Genomic DNA, 22,731 nt, shown 5'->3' on the forward strand with positions numbered 1-22,731 from the left:
ATGTGACCAAAGAAGAATGGTCAGAGAGATGATATTACTGGTTTTGGGGAAGAAGAGAGGGGGCCATGGGCCAAAGAATAGGAATAAACTCTAGAAGCTGGAAAAGGCAAGGAAATCAGACTCTCCCCTAGGGCTTGCAGAAAGGAATGCAGCCCTGCTGGCAAGTCGATGTTAGTTCAGTGAGGCCCCTGTCAGACTTCTGGCCTACAGAACTGTAAGATAATACATTTGTGTTGCTTTAAGCTACTAAGTGTGTGGTAATTTTTTTGCAGTGGCAATAGAAAAATATATCTCTATTCCTGAAGGGATAAGAGAGCAATAACAGTGTACCAAAGCCATGGAAAAGGACCTGCCTGTTGGGAGAGGTGGCTGCACATCCACTGCCAGAACTGTGGGGGAGCAAGGGGGATAAGTGCCCCAAATTCTCTCTCTCTTTTCCCTCCAGTCTCTGATTGGTACCTCCCATTGACTGAATTCAGCCTGAAGCTGAAGCAGGGTTGGGAATTAGGTGATATGGTCCCAAAGTCAACCTGTTGGAGCACAAAATAAAGCAGACAAGGGTGGAGAATGCACCAAGGTTTAGATGCAGATAAAGAATAGCCAGTAAAGTACACTCTTTTTGCCCTCTAGCATCTATTTCTCTTCTTTATTTAGATGAAGAAACTTTTATTTCCAGCACCAGGGAAACACAAATTCCAGTGTGGCATTGTGTCATTGTGTAATGTCGCCAGTGTATTTGCAGTCCTCCTTGGGACCTGAATTGAAGTATTGCGCTGTCAGTACTTGTCACAGCAGGGAAATCGGGAAAAAAAACAACATAAAGGAAAGCTGTCATAGCCCTTGCTTCCATAGGTAGTCACAGAGCCTGAATTCAGTAATCATAGTCTCCTCCCACCACCAAATTCCACATTCCCTGTACTTTTGTCAGCACCTTGGGTGTTTGCCTTATTTTTTTTTTTCCTTTTTCTTTTTAAACCTGGTGGAGTGGCCTGAACATTAGTGTTCTCATTTTCTTCGAGTAAATACCCATAGTGGAATTACCAGATCATGTGGTTTTAGTGCTGCGTTTTAAACAGAATTAATGCGAGAAAAATCAATGATGAACACAATGCCAAATTTTTAAAATAAAGACAAATCCAGTGGTGCCATGATGAACCTCATTGGAGCCTGGGGTGAAAGGAAGAATTTGCACTGTATAAATGTTTCTGTATTTTTTCAATGGTTAATTTTTTCCCAGAACATTAAAGTAGTTGAAAAATATTGAAAATTGGAAGTATAGTGAAATTCACAATAATATTTTAAGTTTAAATATTTTATTTATGCCCCAAACAATTTATTATACTCTTAACCCTTCTGGCTTTAATAAAAACAAACACTTCAATAATCTAACCAAAATTTACTTCTTTGCTAACCCAGTTTTCAGTTGAGAATTTCAGATATAATAGAGAAAGTAACTTTGAAAGTATGTTTTTTTTTTAAGAATGCACTTTTTTAAAAAAATTTATTTCTAGGAGAGAGAGAGAGAGAGCGTGAGCAGGGGAGGGTCGGAGAGAGAGGGAGATACAGACTCTGAAATAGGCTGCAGGCTCTGAGCTGCCCGTCAGCACAGAGCCTGATGCGGGGCTTGAACCCACGAACCGCGAGATCATGACCTAAGCGAAAGTCAGACGCTTAACCGACTAAGCCACCCAGGCGACCCTGAAAGTATGTTTGATGAGTTTAAAATATTAGCAAGAGGTATGAATATAGTTCCTGAACCTGAAAATGAGTTTTAAAAAATAGAGAAACTAGAAATGTATGAGGGGCTCCTAGGTGGCTAAGTCAGTTAAGTGCCTGACTCTTCACTTCAGCTCAGGTCATGATCTCCCAGTTTGTGAGTTTGATCTCCACATGCAGCTCCACGCTGAGTGGGAAACCTGCTTGGTATTTTCTCTGCCCCTCCTGTGCGTGTTCTCTCTCTCTCTCTTTCTCTCTCCCCCTTTCAAAATAAACTTAAAATAAATGTATGAGTTAACAAATGTGATATTATTATTGGGAAAAGAGCCTATAAAATAAAAATTAAGGAGATTGTGGGCATCTTTGTTATGACCGCTTATACAACAAATTATTGCCATCAGTTTGGTGATTTTAAAATAATACTTTCATTATTTTACAGTTTTGGAGGTCAGACATTCTAAAACCCAGGTGTTGGCAGGGCCATATTCCCTCTAGAGGAGAATCCATTTTTTTGCTCTTTCCAGCTTCTAGAGACCCCTGCATCTCCTGGCTTATGGCTCCTTCCTCCTTTTTAAAGTCAGAAGCATAGCATCTTCAAATCTCTCTTTCTCTGGCCTTTGCTTCTTCTGTCACATCTTTCTCTAAGTCTGACCACACTTTCTCCCTCTCATAAGGACCATTATGATTAGATTGGGCCCTTCTACCTCTAATCCAAGATCATTTCCTCAATTCCAGATCCTCAACTTAATCACACCTACAAAATCTCTTTGTCATGTAAAGTAACATATTGACAGGTTCTGGGAATTAGGATGTAGGTATTTTGGGGGGCCGTAATTTTGACTCCCACAGCTGCATAAATTAGTGCAAATACTACATGTTCAAAATGGAGGCATGAAAATTAACTGAAGTGCTTTAGATCTTGAAGTTTTAACTGGAGAGAAGTTTTAACTGGAGAAAAGTTTTAACTGGAGAAAAGTTACATTGTATAGATAATCTTGTTTACAAAATGCAGCCACTGACTTGGCTCATAAATGTTTTGACAGTTTAAGTCTTAGGGAAATTTCATCTGAAATAGTTTTAAGTGTCATGCAGTGTCCATAATTTGTAATATAAAATCAACATTGTTGATTGGATCTTCTAAAACTGATTCATAGTTTTTGCTTAGTTAGTGCAGTCGTACTCAAATTTGGAAGTGTACTTAAGAACTTAAAAAAAAAATAATACCAGTCACACACTTGTCTTGCAAAAGAAGTTTCTGTAAGTTGAAGGTAATTAAAAATAATTTAAGATTGTCACTTGTTCAAGAGACTGTCAAATAAGTTGTCTTTTTTGAAAACAAGCAAAAAGTAGATTTTAAAAATATTGATAAGTGTGCTTCCGTTAAAGCCAGGAAACTAAAATAATAACCTTCTTTTGGTATAAATAAATTTAAAATAATGTAAATTTTAATATACCTACTTTTTAATTTTAGTAGTTTTCAACCACTTTAATGTTCTGGAAAAAACTCACCATTTAAAAAAAATACATAAAATCGTGTCTGAAGTTTTGCTTTTGTCTCAGTCTCTAATATGGCTCATCAAGACACTTTTTTTTTTTTCTTGTAATTTAAGTAATCTTTACACCTCATGTGGTTCATGAACTCATGACCCAAGATAAAGAGATGGTTGCACACTCTTTTGACTGAGCCAGCCAGGCACCTCATGACACAATTGTATGCTGTACCTAAAATTTTGATATTTGATTTATTTTGAATTTTTTGCATTAATTTTGATTTTAAAAATACTGCATTAAGATATTTATCTTGATTATTGAGTTTTTGGCAGCCCTTCTTAAATTTTATATCCAGGGGGAGTACTTTCATTCACTTTATCCTAATTCTGGTCCTGTCTCCTGCTTTGTTGGAGGTGAAGTTGAGTAGGATCCTGTAGTGTTGAATAAGGCATTTGGTAAGTTCATTCGTTACAGTGCCAGCCAAAGAGTTGTGTGCAGGGAATGTAAATCCTTAGCTGGAATGCGTATCCCTACCAGGGGATTGCAACCTTGGCTACATGTCAGAAGCACCTGAGGAGCTTGTAAAATGCCTGATGATCAGATTATACCCTAGACCAATAAATCTACCTCTGTGCATGGGACCAGTGATTCAGTGTGCAGCCAAGGCTGAGAGTTGGTCTACATCAGTACAAAACTTCAGTATGTACACAAATCATCTAGAGGTTGTACATGAGATTAAAAGGCAGATGTATTTACTTCAGAGCCTGAGAGTTGCATTTATAAAAAGATTCCAGATGCTGCTATTGTTGTTGCTGGTCCGTTGACCACACTTGAGTAGCAAAGATTCATGGTGTGTTAGAGATATTCCAGTGTTTTAACCTCACCACCTGTTGGCCCCAGTTGCGTCCAGATTTCAATGAACAAATCCAGCAGACTGTTAACACCACTTCCAGGTGTCTGAGCTAATACTCTAAATACTGACTCTTGGGTGAATGTGCTTGTAACAATAAATTCAGCTCTACCCAACCACTATTGTGTCCTCCTTGGTCTGGTAACCCTAGAATCTCTTCCCATATATGGTCTCTGGAATCCTGCTGACACAAATTAGAAAGATCCTACAGCTCCAGTGTATGTGCTGTTTTCCTAGAGCCAATCTTGTATATATGGCCCTAGACTAAGCTGGGATCTATCTCCTCTTAGCGGCATGGAGGTGGTAAAAAGTAATGGAGGTTATGCTGAGGAGGATGGGCAGCTCCTTGTGAGTAACTGCTTCAGGTGAAGTTACTGAAAGGGTTTTATGCAAGAGAAGCATGATTGGAAGGAGGGAGAAGGGACTGTTTTTTTTCAGCACAAAGGTTTGTGAGTTTGGGGGTCCAAAGTTAGGCTTCCTGTGTTAGTTCAAACATCCTCATCTCAAGGCACAGAGTCCCACTTCTTCTCAACCATTGCCCTTATCTTCTACCTGGCAGTTGTACTTTTATTTTTTTAATTTTTTTAAAAGTTTATTTATTTTGAGAGACAGAACAAGCAGGGGAGGGGGCAGAGGATCTGAAGCAGGCTGTTTGCTGACAGCAGAGAGCTTGATGTGAGGCTCAAACTCACAAACTGAGATCATGACCTGAATCAAAGTTGGACACTTAACTGACTGAGCCATTCAGTTGTCCCTGATTTTTAAAAATATGTATTTATTTTAAGAGAGAGCAAGTGAGCGAGTGAGCTGGGGAGGATCAGAGAGAGAGGGAGAGAGAGAGAATCCTATGTAGTCTCCGTGCCTGTTGTGGAACCAGACATGGGGCTTGATTCCATGACCCTGGGATCATGACCTGAGCCAAAATCAAGAGTCAGACGCTCAACCAACTGAGGCATTCAGGGCCCCCCAGAGTTGTACTTTTAAATGGCATTGGAGATCTGCAAACCATACACATGGACATTGGGCCAAACCCTCAGCCATGTCTGTTTTGAAATTTTAAGACTGAAAAATGAAGACCTGTTGAAAGAACTAGATGCCTTGAAGTTAAGCACTGTTTAGGTAAACACTATAGATTTTTCTAACTGGTTTGTTAATTTTAAACATGAGAATAAGAGTGAGTATAGCAATTTGAAATATTTCTTTGAATGTATGAACTGCCCTTGCCAGTCAGTGAACATTTAGAGGAAACTTCAATGTCTGAGATGCTGTATCATTTTGACAATAGATTCATACATTGTTGATCATTAACGTTTTTTTTTAATTTACAGAAACTTATTGGAGAAGTGTTTAATATTGTGAGCCAACAGTCTACTGCTCGACCTGGCTGCATTATTGAACTCGATGCAATAACCGACCAAGTAAAAACATGCTTGTGAATTGGGGGTATTAATATACTTCATCCCAGAGTGCTTTGTGTGCATATATTTCATTCTCAGAATAAGTCTCCTGTTTGATACCAAATACAGCCAGCTTCTTTTGATTTCCATAATGGAAATCTAATGATTTAGGAATTACTCCCCAGGTGAATTGTACCTGTAGCCCTATTTCCTGTTTAAAGCTCATTTCATTCAGCCAGGGAAACCATGAAGGAAAATACAGTACAGCTGCATAGGGGCTTTGTTAGTGGTTTCTCTTTTTATATTTTTACTCATTTCAACTTAGTTGATAGTTTCAGCTTTAGAGTGTTTGCTTTGTTAGGTTGAATGTTAGATATTTTATATCCAGTAGAATGCAGATGAAAGTATACATGTACTTTCTAATCACAGTCTTTTGTGTAGTCACTGTTGCTTCCTAGCTACTATCTAGGAAAGACGGAGAAGCCTTCTCCCTACATCGAGTTTATAAATCCCTTTCTAGCCCTCAGGATATTTGTTTCTTCAGGATCATGTTAATGGACTAAGGGATACAACTAACATATTCATTCCAAATAGAGAAAAAAGATTGTTTTGATGAGGAAGTTAACCATATTTTTAAATAAGGAAATGAAGAATGAGATAACCATATTTAAAAACAAATACAGTTATGTTATTGTTTTTTCCATGGTGCCTTGTGTATTTTGTTGGGAAAAATGTAATAATTTCCAGCAATGGAGACAAATTATCATGTTCGCTCTTGACAATAGAAATGTGGCTACCAGATTCAAGTGACTAGTGCCTTCAAGGAAATCCTTAACCTGTGATTGCCTTTTTCTACTCTATAGAAGTATAGGAGAAGAGTGGATTGTCTTCATTCCCAAAAAGGCCTTAATTTTTAAAGGACTGGCTATTAAAGTCATCTCCCACTTTAGCTCTTTGTCTTCTTTTTACTATTGGATATTAAGGGGCCACTCTCACTTAGCATTATGCTTTTTATTTCATAGCTGTTCAGGATTTTTTCCCCTCTAGTTGTGGCTATCTTTAACATAATGGCTGGTAAACAGCAAGCACTGATAAATGGCTTAGGCTTATAAATTACAAAGTTTAAAACTCGTTCTAGGTGTGTGCCCAATGTGATGTATGATTTCTATATCCATGAAGACAACAACCCTTCCCTTTTTATTTATTTTTTTCCTTTGGGGCAGTTAACTTTTTTTTTTTTTTTTTTTTTTTTTTTTNTTTACTATAAATGTGAAGAGATATTTGGTTTCTATCTGGAGAGACATAAAATAATTACTTTCATAAAAATTCTGTGAGTCAACCTAACAGTTCTTTTATTTCTATTTACTTTGTAAGGAGGTTGATTTCATTTATTCTGTAAGATTTAGCCCACAAGGAAGATTGATCCCTTCCTTGAAATCTGTGAGGTAGCCATCTAACTATCTTGACATACTTCGATAATAAGATTTTGTTTGGATTTAGCCTTTCCTTGAATTTCAGCTCACTTTTATGATTATAAGTAGCCAATTGTGATTATTTTTACTTTTTCTTTGTATTGTCCAGCAACATGCTCATGTAGTATAGCAGTAGCAGCTTACAGTGACGTCTCATCCATCCTTTTAGAAATCCTAGTTACTTACATGTAGCTACATTAATCCAGATATGTGTCACTCAGCTGCTTGTTATAGGGCCCCTCATAATTCCGACTAGACCGACTGAGAATACTTTGAGGATGTTTCTGGTTTTCCTTTTTTATTTGGATTCTCAAATGGAATTAGAAAAACTAAGAGAATCCTGTATTAGTTACCTTATTCATAGTCAGTATAGCCTTCTCCAGCCAGTCATGAGACCTGATATTTTTGAGTTTACAGTGGTGTAAATCACTTACAGCTGTGTGTGTGTGTGTGTGTGTGTGTGTTGAGAAGCAGATCTGTTCATTTCTTTTTATTAGAGCTCTTCAATTCTGCTATTGGCTGTAGCATCTTTGAAAGCAGTTTTCTCTGCCCGGGTGACTTAATGATTTTTTTTTTCCTGTTGCTTTTTCCTTTCTAATTCGTTGGTTAATAAAGAATAGAAATTGTTAGATTTATTACTTCTACATTAGTGTTCTTGGGGAGGTGAGGGGTGGAAGATAGGGAATTAAAAGTTCCTTTTTTTTTCATATTTGTAGTGTGGATCAAATACACAGTTGCTTCATGTGTTTCAAGAAGACTTCATTATAGGATACAAACCACATAAGGAAGATATGGAGAAAAAGGAAACAGAAATATTTTTTCAGCCATCACAAGGTACTTTTAAAAAGTAGTCTTGACGTTGATACCTTAATCTTAGAAAAAATCTCTAACCTTATATTTAATGTGGATCTTTATATCAAAAGTCATCACTCTCATAATTTTTAGTAAGTAACACCAGGTAATTCTGTAAAAATTGCTTGTTTGTATGTGAAGAAGGCATATGAGTGAAAATTGTTATTTTTAAATTTTTTTTAATGTTTTATTTATTTCTGAGAGAGAGAGAGCGTGAGCAGGGGAGGGTCAGAGAGAGAGGGAGACACAGAATCTGAAGCCGGCCTCAGGCTCTGAGCTAGCTGTCAGCACAGAGCCTGACCCAGGGCTCAAACCCACGAACTGTGAGATCATGATCTGAGCCAAAGTTGGACGCTTAACGGACTGAGCCACCCAGGCGCCCTGAAAATTACATTTTTAAAGATAGTTTCACTGATGACCTAGACTTTTGCCAAGAAAATGTTAGTTATGAAACCTAGTTTGTTTTAAAAAGTAATTTTAATTGTTCACTTCCACAGGTAAATTGTTTAAATTGGTAGTAAGTTCCCTGTGGTATCTTAAGCAAACCAATTAATTTTAGTGTACTTTAAAAAAATGTTTTAATGTTTATTTATTTTTGAGAGAAAGAGATACACAGAGTATGAGCAGGGGAGGGTAAGAGAGAGGGAGACACAGAATCTGAAGCAGGTTCCAGGCTCCTAGCTGTCAGCACAGAGACCAATGTGGGCTCAAACTCACAAACGGTGAGATTATGACCTGAGCCTAAGTCAGACACTTAACCGACTGAGACACCCAGGCTCCCCTTAGTGTAAGTTTTTAAAAATCCCCAATACATTACTAAAGACCATTGTTGAATGTAGAATGCAAGACATTGTTTTGTATTCTAGGATATCAGAATAGGATATCCTATTCAGTTTTCTATCCTAGGAAACCTAGAATATCAGGAGCCTCAGGTACGCTGTGAATTAAAGGTACCATCTCATGGTTTCCCCCTCTGATGTGTAGTATTTGTTTTTGTGTGTGTGAAAGAAAGTAGTTCTCCATAGAACTTTCAAGAATAGATCCCATATGATGTTTAATTTAAACTTTATTACTTAGCTTAAAATGTTCCCTTTTAAAAGTTGTAACTTTTTAGTTATAAAAGTCATGTTCTATTTGAATTTTGAACATATTTGAACATAGAACAAATAGAATGCTTTCTTTTTGAAAGAAGGAAAGATATATTCTACTTTAAGAATTCATTTTATATAACGAACATTCTTTTAGTTTACAAAGGTTTCCAGATACTTTCATTTGGTTATAGATTGCAAGTATATAAATGGACATATTTAATTTTCTTGGTATAGCATGTTTCCCAGAATTACAGTACAGTATTTCTACCAAATTTATACAGTTAGGTGCTTTTTCTTAGTGAAAAATAAGAATGAATTTTTGTCTTCTGTGAGGCTTAGCTTAAACATGTTTTCACTACTTAGTAGTATTTTTTTTTCCTTTCAGGTACCTTGCTTTTTATATAAATACTTTACTTCTTGATAAAGTTATCCGTTGTCACATTGTTTTATTTCACTATCATTAGGGCGTAACAGTACTGCTTGATAGATTTAAAACATGCTTTTCCATAGTATTTCACTTTCATAAAGGTTTAAGCTTTTTTATATGCTTTCCAACAAACCTAGGTACTGTTTATCTTTCTACTAACAAGAAATTCACACAAGCCTACTAGAAAATGCTTATAGAAAGTCAGTATTCTAGTACAATATTTTTAATTGAAAGACTTACTTTTAAAAATAATTTTTTATTTCCCTCTTTTGATATTTCTTTATTTCATTGCAAAATTAGGCCAAAGGATTTCCCCATGCCTTTCTTGGTTTTCGTTTAGATGTTGTACAAAATTTGTTTGGTATTCTACTTGATTTTGAAGCTATTTTCTTAAAGGATTTGACAGGTAGACTGACTTTCTTCCCTGCCCTTACCTTACTTGGTACTTTTTACGTTTTAATTAAAATTTAATTTCTCTTTTAATTAATAAAAATGCCAATTACAGAAGTAATTGTACTCTGCAGAAGTAGTGTACATAGCTTAAAGATTTTAGAATTTTGTTGCACTTGCTTTATCTATCCTATTTTCTTTCCCTTTATCCTAAATATTTTATTTTATTGTATTTTTTAAGTTTTATTTATTTTGAGAGAGAGAGTGCGCCTGTGCAAGTAGGGGAGGGGTAGAGAGAGAAGGAGAGAGAGGATCCCTAGCAGGCTCCCTGCTGTCAATGCACAGCTCATTGTGGGGCTGGAACTCAGATACCATGAGATCATGACCTGAGCTGAAGTCAAGAGTCGGATACTTAATGGACTGAGCCACCCAGGTGCCCCTTGAAACATTTTAAAACAAACCTCATCGTCATGTTGTTTCACTCCTGTGCACTTTTGTATGCATTTCTAAAAATGACCTTCTTACATGAGTGCTTTTATCACATTGATAAATAACAAAATTCCTCAGAATTGTGTAATAACTAGTCCATATTTAATAGTTGCCACAAAAATGTCAAAAGTTATTTTTTAATTTGTTTGGATCTATATCCAAATAAAGTTCACACATTATATTTCATTTTTAAGAATTTTTTAATCTATTTTTTTTCAATGTTCTATCTATTTCTGAGAGAGAGAGAGAGACAGTGTGAGCAGGGGAAGGTCAGAGAGAGAGGGAGATGCAGAATCTGAAGCAGGCTCCAGGCTCTGAGCTAGCTGTCAGCACAGAGCCCGACACAGGGCCTAAATCCACGAACCGTGAGATCATGACCTGAGCTGAATTCGGACACTTAACCGACTGAGCCACCCAGGCGCCCCAAGAGTTTTTTAATCTTAAGTGACCTTCCATTTATACTCTCATTATGCCACTTACTTGTTTTAGAGAAAGTCATTTTATAGCAATTTCTCTAAGTAGTTACTTGCAGTGTCATTCAAACTTTCTCCTGTAAAGTACAAATTACCTCTGTAGATTTGATTAGATTCAGGTTCAACTTCCTAGATGATGCTGTGTCCTTTATAGAATGACCATAAGAAAGAACATCACTTAGGATGTCTCATTTTTAGTGATGCTGAGATGCAGAAGTTTCATGTGGTGGGTGATTCCAGCGTAATATTTGCCAGCAGTCTACTGTATCATGATTTCTTTTTCTTTTTTCTTTTTTTATTATTTTTTAAATTATTTTTTACATTTTTTAAAATGTTTTATTTATTTCTGAGAGAGAGAGAGGCAGTGTGAGCATGGGAGGGTCAGAGGGAGAGGGAGACACTGAATCTGAAGCAGGCTCCAGGCTCTGCGCTGTCAGCACAGAGCCCGATGCGGGACTTGAACCCATGAACCATGAGATCATGACCTGAGCCAAAGTCGGACGCTCAACCGACTAAGCCACCCAGGCGTCCCTTCTTTTTCTTTTTTAAAAACGTTTATTTATTTTGAGAGTGCATGAGCGAGTGGGGAGGAGCAGAGAGAGGGAGAAGTAGAAGAGACTTCCAAGCATGCACTGTGCTCTTAGCACAGGGCCCAGTGCAGGGCTTGATCCATGAACTGAGATCGTGTCCTGACAATGAGACCAAAAGTTGGACATTCAACCAACTTAACCATGACCCTGGGATCATGACTTGAGCTAAAATCAAGATTCAGATGCTCATCGGACTGTGCCACCCAGGCACCCTGGATTTTCATTTTAAAGAAAGTTTTTGCTCAGTATTACTCATCATCAGGGAAAAGCAAATCAAAACCATAATGAGATATCACCTCACACCTGTCAAAATGGCTAAACTCTAAAATATAAGAATAACAAGTGTTGGCCAGGATGTGAAGAAAAAGGAGCCCTCATGCACTGTTGGTGGGAATGTAGACTGGCACAACCACTGTGTAAAACAGCATGAAGGTTCCTCAAAAAATTAAAAACAGAGCTACCCTATGATGCAGTAATTGCACTTTACAGAAATAATATGAAAACACTGATTCAGAAGGCTATATGCACCCCTGTGTTTATTGCACCATTATTTACAATAGCCAAAATATGGAAGCAACCCAGATGTCCATCGATAGATGAATGGATAAAGAGGATGTAGTATTATATACAAAGTAGAATATTATTCGGCCATAAAAAAGAATGAAACCTTGCCATTTCCAACAATATGGCTGGCACTAGAATAATGCTAAGTGAAATAAGCCAGTGAGAGAAAGACAAATAACATGTGATTTCACTCATAACTGGAATTTAAGAAACAAACTAACAAAGGGAACAAAGAGACAAACCAGAAAACAGACTCTTAACTATAGAAAATAGATGGTTACCAGAGAGGAGGTGGGTGAGGGATTGGTGAAACAGGTAAAAGGATTAAGAGTATGCTTGTTTTGATGAACACAGAGTGTATATATAGAGTTGTTGAATCATTATATTGTACACCTGAAACTAATATAATGCTGTATGTTAACTACACTAGAATTAAAGTGAAAAGAAAAAATACAAGTTTTTGTTCTGTGTAAATCTCATTTCAAATATGAAAAATAAAATTGTCAACACAGAAAGTTATGTCAACAACGCTTTATCATAAAAAAATGCATGAAATTTCTAAAAAGTCTCTTCTGTACCATTACTACTGCCCCTCCCCCATGACTTAAATTTTTTTTTAAATGTTTTATTTATTTCTGAGAGAGAGAGAGAGTGAGTATGGGAGGGTCAGAGAGAGGGAGATACAGAATCTGAAGCAGGCTCCAGGCTCTGAGCTAGCTATCAGCACAGAGCCCGACACAGGGCTCAAACCCACGAACCGTGAGATCATGACCTGAGCCGAAGTCAGATGCTTAACCGACTGAGCCACCCAGGCTCCCCTTAAAAAATTTTTTTAATGCTATTTTCATATAGGAAAATTAGGTTAAGTATTACTTCAGTTTTCCAAATAAGAGTTAACGCCCCATTTTCTGTGAGGTAATCCAGTGAAGCTGACTGTGCTCTTGCAACCCTCTTCCTCTTTTGTTCTCTTTCTTCTTTATCTCTCTCCTCTCTCCCTCTCTGTTTCTCTTCCTTCCATTCCTTTGTTTTTTCTTGCCCTTCCTTTCCTTTTTCTCTTATGTACCCTTTCTCTTTGGGTATTTTTATGAACTCATAGTTTTTTACATAGTCATTGTGTTTTAATTAATTGCATTCACTTATTCTTTGATGCTTAAATTCTCCATCTTTGACCAATAGGTATACTTTCATATTGGCATCTGTGTACTTTTGACNTGACCCTGGGATCATGACTTGAGCTAAAATCAAGATTCAGATGCTCATCGGACTGTGCCACCCAGGCACCCTGGATTTTCATTTTAAAGAAAGTTTTTGCTCAGTATTACTCATCATCAGGGAAAAGCAAATCAAAACCATAATGAGATATCACCTCACACCTGTCAAAATGGCTAAACTCTAAAATATAAGAATAACAAGTGTTGGCCAGGATGTGAAGAAAAAGGAGCCCTCATGCACTGTTGGTGGGAATGTAGACTGGCACAACCACTGTGTAAAACAGCATGAAGGTTCCTCAAAAAATTAAAAACAGAGCTACCCTATGATGCAGTAATTGCACTTTACAGAAATAATATGAAAACACTGATTCAGAAGGCTATATGCACCCCTGTGTTTATTGCACCATTATTTACAATAGCCAAAATATGGAAGCAACCCAGATGTCCATCGATAGATGAATGGATAAAGAGGATGTAGTATTATATACAAAGTAGAATATTATTCGGCCATAAAAAAGAATGAAACCTTGCCATTTCCAACAATATGGCTGGCACTAGAATAATGCTAAGTGAAATAAGCCAGTGAGAGAAAGACAAATAACATGTGATTTCACTCATAACTGGAATTTAAGAAACAAACTAACAAAGGGAACAAAGAGACAAACCAGAAAACAGACTCTTAACTATAGAAAATAGATGGTTACCAGAGAGGAGGTGGGTGAGGGATTGGTGAAACAGGTAAAAGGATTAAGAGTATGCTTGTTTTGATGAACACAGAGTGTATATATAGAGTTGTTGAATCATTATATTGTACACCTGAAACTAATATAATGCTGTATGTTAACTACACTAGAATTAAAGTGAAAAGAAAAAATACAAGTTTTTGTTCTGTGTAAATCTCATTTCAAATATGAAAAATAAAATTGTCAACACAGAAAGTTATGTCAACAACGCTTTATCATAAAAAAATGCATGAAATTTCTAAAAAGTCTCTTCTGTACCATTACTACTGCCCCTCCCCCATGACTTAAATTTTTTTTTAAATGTTTTATTTATTTCTGAGAGAGAGAGAGAGTGAGTATGGGAGGGTCAGAGAGAGGGAGATACAGAATCTGAAGCAGGCTCCAGGCTCTGAGCTAGCTATCAGCACAGAGCCCGACACAGGGCTCAAACCCACGAACCGTGAGATCATGACCTGAGCCGAAGTCAGATGCTTAACCGACTGAGCCACCCAGGCTCCCCTTAAAAAATTTTTTTAATGCTATTTTCATATAGGAAAATTAGGTTAAGTATTACTTCAGTTTTCCAAATAAGAGTTAACGCCCCATTTTCTGTGAGGTAATCCAGTGAAGCTGACTGTGCTCTTGCAACCCTCTTCCTCTTTTGTTCTCTTTCTTCTTTATCTCTCTCCTCTCTCCCTCTCTGTTTCTCTTCCTTCCATTCCTTTGTTTTTTCTTGCCCTTCCTTTCCTTTTTCTCTTATGTACCCTTTCTCTTTGGGTATTTTTATGAACTCATAGTTTTTTACATAGTCATTGTGTTTTAATTAATTGCATTCACTTATTCTTTGATGCTTAAATTCTCCATCTTTGACCAATAGGTATACTTTCATATTGGCATCTGTGTACTTTTGACGTAACCTCACTAGTCTTTGACAGCTACCTAACTTTTGACATAAAAATGATGTAAAATTGCTCCTAAATATCCATTCTTCCATCTTCTTCCCAACTTGTATATATATCAAGAGATGTTTTTAAAAAGTGTCTTCTTTTAACCCAATAGAAGCATAACTTAAATAAACTTTTCCTTTGAACAATAGGGTATCGTCCACCACCGTTTTCAGAAAAGTTCTTTCTAGTAGTAATTGAAAAGGACAGCAATAATTACTCTATTCTCCATATGTGGCACCTTCATCTTAAATCTGTACAGGCATGTTTAGGTAAGTTATTATAATTATATGCAGAGATGATGTGAAATAAATTCATTTTACTGAATGTTTTAGGTTGGTTAATTCTTTAAACTGAAGATCCAGTGAACTATAAATTGAGTTGCTGGATTGAAGTATGGATATGACAAGCTTATCATACTTTCATCAGTTTACATAATTGATGAAACAGGTTAATACAAAAACAAACCAGTCTGTGGGCACACTAGACATATATAAAAAAAGTTTGATCAATTTATTTTTTTCAATTAATATTTATTGAATGCTTATTTTGGCTCTGTTCTAAATACTATATCTATAAATCTGTTTTTCCCATAGAATCAACATTGTACTTTTCTGTGGATTAATACACATTGCATACACAGTGTACATTAGCTTAAGCATCACTGAGAGAAGCAGATTTTCTATTTATAAAAATATGGTTGAGCATCTGAAGCTCATAGGTAGCAGTTTTTTTGTAGAATGTTAAGAAATCCAACAATGTTATTTTAACCATGCTTTTGCTATATACATTTATGTTAATTTCATAGCAAATTAGAAAATCTGTAGTATGAAGCAAGGAAATTGATCATAGACCTTTCTTTTAGAACAGACTTTTACTTTCTGAGAGATCATTGTTAAAATGAGCTGCACAGTAGCCATATCACACTGTAGCTGCTTTAAACTCGTTAACTCAGAATAGTTAAGAATTTTTAAAAGATTTTATTTTTTCTGGTGGTTATATTATTTAACTGATTTTATACACATTAAACATTTAAAATGAAAGTCAACTAATACATATTTTTTCATTCCATTTGTATTTCACATTATCACATAACTGTAAACAGCAGTTCTAACTAGGCCATGAGCTAGTGTTAGAAAAGCCAGATGATTTGATAGAACCTTTACCCGTGCCCAGTTGAGCCTAATCTTCTTGAGGCAGCAGGAATCCAAAAGTTCTTCCAAAAGAAAGTTCTTTGAAGTTAATTCTTGGTGTTATATGTTGTCTCATAAAAATGGAAGAATAGAGTGATCTAAAACCACCTTGTCAGGAAGAGAATTTTTAACACACAGAAATGGTTCTGAAGAGATTAATAGAGGTAGTAACAGATCCTTGTGGTAGAACAGGAAGGATGTGATAACTTCTGTTCCCATTGCTAACGAGGGAAGTGTTCCCACTGCTGCTATTCCCCTAAATTAAGGGCTAGTGTAGAGTTGCTTGCTTACTCTGTTTCTATTAGCAGTAGAAGGTCACAAATAATAAGATTACAGTAGAGGCAAACAAATAATATGCTCCCTTCAGCTATGACAGGAAGCATCTTCTATCTTTTGGTTCTAATGTTCACAATAGATTTAATATAGTATATATTGTCATTCACAGCTTATGCTTGAATATATCAGTGTGTTGAAAATCCTGGCAGAGAATGAAATGATGAGCTCTAAATTTAGATGAGGAAGGAATATGTTGACTGCCTTTAAAGTGCCAGGTACTGAGATAGCTAAATGCTTTATATGTGTGAGACAGATATTATCCCCATTGTACTAATGGAATAATATTAAGTAACTTAACCAAGTCCCATGTCTGGTTTATCATAGGACCAATTTTCAAAATCAGGTTTTCTGGCTCTACAGCTTTTGCTTTTTTTTCTTTGCTTTGCTTTTCTTATTTCCTTTCTTAGCATGAGATATGCATTATAAAAATGCCTGGTTTACAGGAAGAGGAATGATCTAGTTCAACCTTATTTTGCAGATGAGAAAATAGCCAGAGATGGTGAAGTGCCTTGCTTGAGGAAACATACCTAGTTAGTGATAGAGCCAGGAGTAGTACTTTCTTCTGCTGAATACTGATGCAAGTTTGTAGTCTCATTCTGTTTTATGGAAAATGTTTTCATATTTCTCATCTAGTGGCCTGCCACTCTAAAATAGATGGATATATTTAACATCCACCAGAAGCAAAAGGGGATTACTTACTATCTCTTACTATTCTGGTGTTTCTTGAGATATACAAAGCAAGCATCGTACTTGCTCTTGATATAGTCATAGTCTAATGGGAGTAGACAGGCATACAAATATATAAATGTAATTCAGTGTGTCCCTCCCATGTAGCAGAAACACAGATAACTGAATCTCCTTAGAGATTTATATTCCACTCTAATGTGAAAGCTGGAGACTCTTGGGAAGAAGATCGAGGTCAATATCCCTTACAAAGTCACTCAGCTAATAATGTCTTAAATTTGCTTAGAACTTTATTTTTTGTATTTGTTTTTGAAATCATCTTGTTCCAGCACTTGGTAGTCAAGAACCTGGTATTTTAGTGTCTTCTTTGCTACTAACTAATTATATGACTTTAGGAAAGTCATTGTGCTCTTCAAACTTAAGTTCTTAAATCTACTATGCGAGGCAATACCTTGTTATTTCTCAAAGTTTGATTCATGATGCTCTGTTTCAGAAACACCTGGGCTGCTTATTAATGCAAATTTCTGGGGTCTACCCCAAAACAACTGAATCACCATTCTGTGGTAATGCCCAGGTATCTGCATGTTAATACATTCCACCTCAAGCTTTTGATATTTTTAAAGGTTGAAAACATTGGACTAGGTAACTTGAGTTTTTTTTTTCTAGCTTTTACATGTTGTGATTAAGTCTGTGTGATAGACTTGGAAAGGCTAAGAGTAAAATAGTTAAAAATCTGTCAAGGTAACTGAGCAGAAGTCTGAAAATTGACCTTGTCTCCAAAGTACTTTTAACAAACCATGTTTCTTAAATGATAACAAAGTATTATTCTAGCTAATGTATCTAGTGATGATAGTAATATATTTCATAATTTATTTTCAAAGCTAAAGCTTCAGAAGGTATTTCATCAGAGAGTCTACTTTCAGCCCCTGGACAGAAGAATGTAGACTCTTCTCCAGAAACATCTCCTGGTGTGAGCCCCATGCCACATTCTGCATCAATTGCCAATCTTCAAACTGCTAGTAAACTTATTCTGAGTTCTAGACTGGTCTATAGCCAACCTCTTGATCTCCCAGAAGGGGTTGAAGTAATAAGAGCAACACCTTCAGCAGGTAAGGTAACTTTAAAGACTGGGCGTTTGTAGCTCAGAGTGGCCTTCAGCGGTAAAATGCACGAACCCTTCTGAATTATGTGCTGTGGTGACAGTTGTAATTTTCTAGTAATGATGTATATAGAAACATGTCTTTATTAGAAAGTTTCCTGTGATAAATGTAATTGGCCTGACAGAAAATGATGTAAATATTTTAATGTGAAGTTTCTTGCCTGCACTATGATTTCCTGTAAATAGGAATAGTATGATAGTATAATTGCAAAGAACATATGTATTCATTTGCAAATCATCAGAACTTTTTTTTTTTAATTAAAGATTTTCATCCATGTTGTGCTAATCATGTGTCACTTTTATTAAATTTGAACAAGAATTGGCAGGTACTTTGGGAAAAAAATGTAGGATATGAGATTATAGTTTGGCTAGCCTAGAATGATACTGAATTTAACAAGGTGGATAAGACAGTTTGGAAGGCAGGTATATTTAAAATGATCTATCACTTGTAGAACCATAATTGAAGAGTGCCTAGAATAATATTTTTGAGAACTGAAATTTGAAGGTCAAGCATATTTCAGTTGCTGGTGAGTATGACGGTTCTTTTCTTCATCCATAAATTGAATTCAGAGTTGGAAAGATGACAGTAATGGTTTACTCTGGGCTTTTCTGGCAAGTGCAGATCTGGGCCAGATTTTGAGTCTTTCATAGTATTTGGAAAGTTTGGGATATACTCAAAATAAGTTTGTTAGAATTGATAAAAATAAATTCTCTTTTGTGGGGGCTTTATAAAATGCTTTTAAATGTGTTAATTGGCAGTAACGCTCCAAGGGCAATAGTAACATGACCCCTTGCTATTTAGGTGAAACAGGCCCAGATGTTTAAGTGGCTTTCCCATTGCAAAGGTATTGATGTACCAGAACTTGAATCCAGGTCTTCTGACCCCAGTCCTTGTCATTATTACTCCTTAGGTTATAGTTGACCGTGGATGGGTGGTGTTTGTCTTCAGCAGTCAGGAATAAATATGAGGAGTCTGGTTCACTATTAAGAGAGTATGAATTAACCCTGGTAAAAATGGTGAGATCTAGTAGTCTGTTTAGCTGTCTGAAAACAGTTTGATGGTAGGGATAGTTCTAGGGTTTGGATTATTCAAGGGCAGGTTAGGGACATTTGAATGGGAAATTGTAATGACTACTTAAGAATTTATGATCAAAGTGATAAAAAATGGAGACTGAAAGTCCAGTGAAGGCATATATAAATTATAGCAGATAACGGATTTAGTGATTAAGGATTGACTTGTTTTATTGCATTTGAATTTTGTTTTAATGGAATATTCACCTCATTTAAAATACGTAATTACCTGAAAACTAATTGATTATTATTGCATACTTTTATTTCACCACTGGACTGTTTAAGATTTGTATAGATAACTTCAGCCAATGGAGATTTAGTGTAAAACACTAGTTAAGGGGAGTTTGCAGAATTATATTGAAGAAGCTTATAGTAGCTTTGGATTTATCACATTCCAGAACTTGATTATTAGCATTTTATTTTATGGTTCTGTTGTCATGACTGTCTGCTTTTGCTTTTTTAAGGTCATCTGAGTTCTTCTTCAATTTATCCAGTATGCCTCGCACCTTATTTAGTGGTTACAACTTGTTCTGACAATAAAGTACGCTTCTGGAAGTGTAGTATGGAAACCAGTGTACAATGCAAAAGTGATGAGAAGGAAGCTTACCATTGGAGGAGATGGCCTTTGATGAATGACGAAGGAGAAGATAATAGCAGTACAGTGAGCATTGTGGGAAGACCAGTTGCTGTTAGCTGTTCATATACAGGTCGCCTCGCTGTGGCTTACAAACAGCCTATCCACCACAATGGTTTTGTTTCTAAAGAATTTTCCATGCACGTTTGCATCTTTGAATGTGAATCTACGGGAGGATCAGAATGGGTTTTAGAACAAACAATTCATCTTGATGATTTGGTCAAGGTTGGGAGTGTTCTTGACTCAAGGGTCAGTGTTGACAGTAATCTATTTGTGTACAGCAAATCAGATGCACTTTTGAGCAAGGATAGATACCTTATTCCGAATATCAAACATTTAGTACATTTGGATTGGGTATCAAAAGAAGATGGCTCCCACATTCTCACAGTGGGTGTCGGCGCTAATATCTTCATGTATGGGCGGCTTTCAGGAATTGTGACTGAGCAAACCAATAGTAAGGATGGAGTAGCTGTCATTACTTTACCACTAGGTGGTAGTATCAAGCAAGGAGTTAGGTCAAGGTGGGTTCTTCTTAGATCTATAGACTTAGTGTCTTCTGTGGATGGTACACCTTCACTGCCTGTTTCTCTCTCCTGGGTGAGAGATGGGATATTGGTGGTAGGAATGGATTGTGAAATGCATGTATATGCACAGTGGAAGCATGCTGTGAAATTTGGAGACATTGAAGCTGATGGTCTTTATACAGAAGAGACAGCAATACAAGATCATTCTGCCTTTAAATCTAATATGTTGTCAAGAAAAAGTATTGTTGAAGGAACAGCTATTGCTGACGATGTTTTTTGTTCACCAACTGTAGTTCAAGATGGTGGCTTATTTGAGGCTGCACATGTACTTTCCCCCACTCTCCCACAGTACCATCCAACTCAGTTGTTAGAATTGATGGACTTAGGGAAAGTTAGAAGGGCTAAAGCTATTCTCTCTCATTTAGTAAAATGTATCGCAGGTGAAGTTGCAATAGTTAGAGATGCTGATGCTGGAGAAGGAACTAAACGACATCTTTCCCGAACCATTAGTGTAAGTGGCAGTACAGCGAAGGATACAGTCACCATAGGAAAGGATGGTACTCGAGATTATACTGAGATAGATTCTATTCCTCCACTACCGTTATATGCACTGCTTGCTGCAGATCAAGATACAACCTACAGAATTTCAGAAGAAAGTACAAAAATACCACAGAGCTATGAAGATCATACCAAAAGTGAACCAGAAGATCAGTATTCAGAGCTGTTCCAAATCCAGGATATAACAACTGATGATATAGATTTAGAGCCAGAAAAGAGAGAAAACAAATCAAAAGTAATAAATCTTTCTCAGTATGGACCCGCTTACTTTGGCCAAGAACATGCTAGGGTACTTTCAAGTCATCTTATGCACTCAAGTCTACCAGGCCTTACCCGTTTGGAGCAGATGTTCCTTGTAGCTTTGGCTGATACAGTGGCTACCACCAGTACGGAGCTTGATGAAAACAGAGATAAGAGTTATTCAGGTAAAAATTCTCACTAAAATTTACAAAGTTACAAATAGAACCATTTGTATAACTTATATAGTGACTCACATATTAAATTGCAGTCTTTCTTTAAACCGTGCAGTGAAAAGACCTCTCTGGTTAACAGTTACTGTTAAGTAATATAATTAGTTGTGAAAGAAAGACAGTTGGGGTAGGCTGTGACTTGCCCGTGACTTAATGAATTTTGATGTCTTTGTGTGTGTTCTCACGTGAGTTTTTACTCTGAAAGCTTTCTGTGATTTTAGATATATGTAGTCTTTTGTTTTTTCTAACATTATTCCCATGGCTTATTTTAATTTTTATTTACTCTTAATAATAAACATGGACCATTTGTTTTACTATTGAACCATGAAGCTTATAAGGACCATGAACCCAACAACTTCTGGGTATCAATATTTTTTACAATTACCTAATTTCTCCAAAAAGTCTCCTTTGAGAAATAGGTTTTAATACATTTTACTATAATGTGTGTCTTGATTAATTTGCTCTATAACTAGAACATTTTTGACTGTCTCCTGAAACTAGATTCCATTCTCTTTTATGCAGATAGTTGAAGGTAATGGTGTTGATTGTAAATGATGGCATTAGCAAAGGAAACCGAAAATTATTGATCATTCATTCATTCAGTAAATATTGTGGAGGAGTGAACAATGGCTATGTGCCAGGCACTTTATGTACTTTATCATACTTAATTATCACAACAATCTTCTGGTAGGTAGCTATTATTATACTAAATTTTATGGATGAAAACACTGATCCTTAGGGAGATGAAATGACATATAAGATCACATCAGTAGTAAGTGGCAGAACTGGGGTCATATGTGGATAAATCATTGCCTCCCAGCCTGTACCCTTACTGTTTCACAAGATTTCCAAATTTGAGGGGAAAAGATTGTTCCTCAAAGCTACCTGGAATATATCTCTTCATATAGGTTTATATCTTTATATCTCCAAAGTTTTCTCTTCATAGATTAAAATAACTAGAGACCTTAGGTTTTTCTATGACCTATTTTCTAAACATGTTAAATAAAAAAAATTCTAATTATTATGAGATACTGTGTGTAATAGAGCAGGATTCTCCCCCAGAATATTGAAAAGTTAATATACATTAGAATTTTTACTCTGGGATATTAGAAAATAGGTATGCCACAGTCCATGAGAAATAGTTTAAACTTTTTGATACTGAACAATCTGCTTGGCCAGACAGTATAAAAACACTCTTCCTAGTCACAGTGGGGTTTCATGAGGGAGATATGGCAGGAATTAATGTCTCCATTTCACAGGTCAGAAAGTGAAAATCAGAGTTTAAATATGTTGCACATCTCAGTGAATGAATTCTAAATAAATGGATTCTTTTAAAGGGAATTAGAGACATTCCTGACTGTTT

The 22,731-nt window shown here is 36.3% G+C and overlaps 1 protein-coding gene across 5 annotated transcripts in view; it reads left to right on the forward strand.

Annotated features, from left to right (window-relative positions):
- DMXL2 (Dmx like 2) overlaps positions 1 to 22,731 on the forward strand; it is a 153,693-nt gene that overhangs the window by 86,601 nt on the left and 44,361 nt on the right. For 4 of the 5 annotated variants that reach the window (XM_077764401.1, XM_077764403.1, XM_077764402.1 and 1 more), the window contains exons 14-18: positions 5,446 to 5,535; positions 7,703 to 7,820; positions 14,892 to 15,011; positions 17,834 to 18,061; positions 19,647 to 21,323. In XM_077764401.1, coding sequence (XP_077620527.1) covers positions 5,446 to 5,535; positions 7,703 to 7,820; positions 14,892 to 15,011; positions 17,834 to 18,061; positions 19,647 to 21,323 — 2,233 coding nt within the window. The remainder of the gene's footprint in view (positions 1 to 5,445; positions 5,536 to 7,702; positions 7,821 to 14,891; positions 15,012 to 17,833; positions 18,062 to 19,646; positions 21,324 to 22,731) is intronic. The other variant, XM_077764405.1, reaches the window with a different exon arrangement.

This window comes from Crocuta crocuta, unplaced genomic scaffold (assembly GCF_008692635.1).
Source record: "Crocuta crocuta isolate KB4526 unplaced genomic scaffold, BGI_CrCroc_1.0 scaffold102, whole genome shotgun sequence".
Lineage (NCBI taxonomy): Eukaryota > Metazoa > Chordata > Mammalia > Carnivora > Hyaenidae > Crocuta > Crocuta crocuta.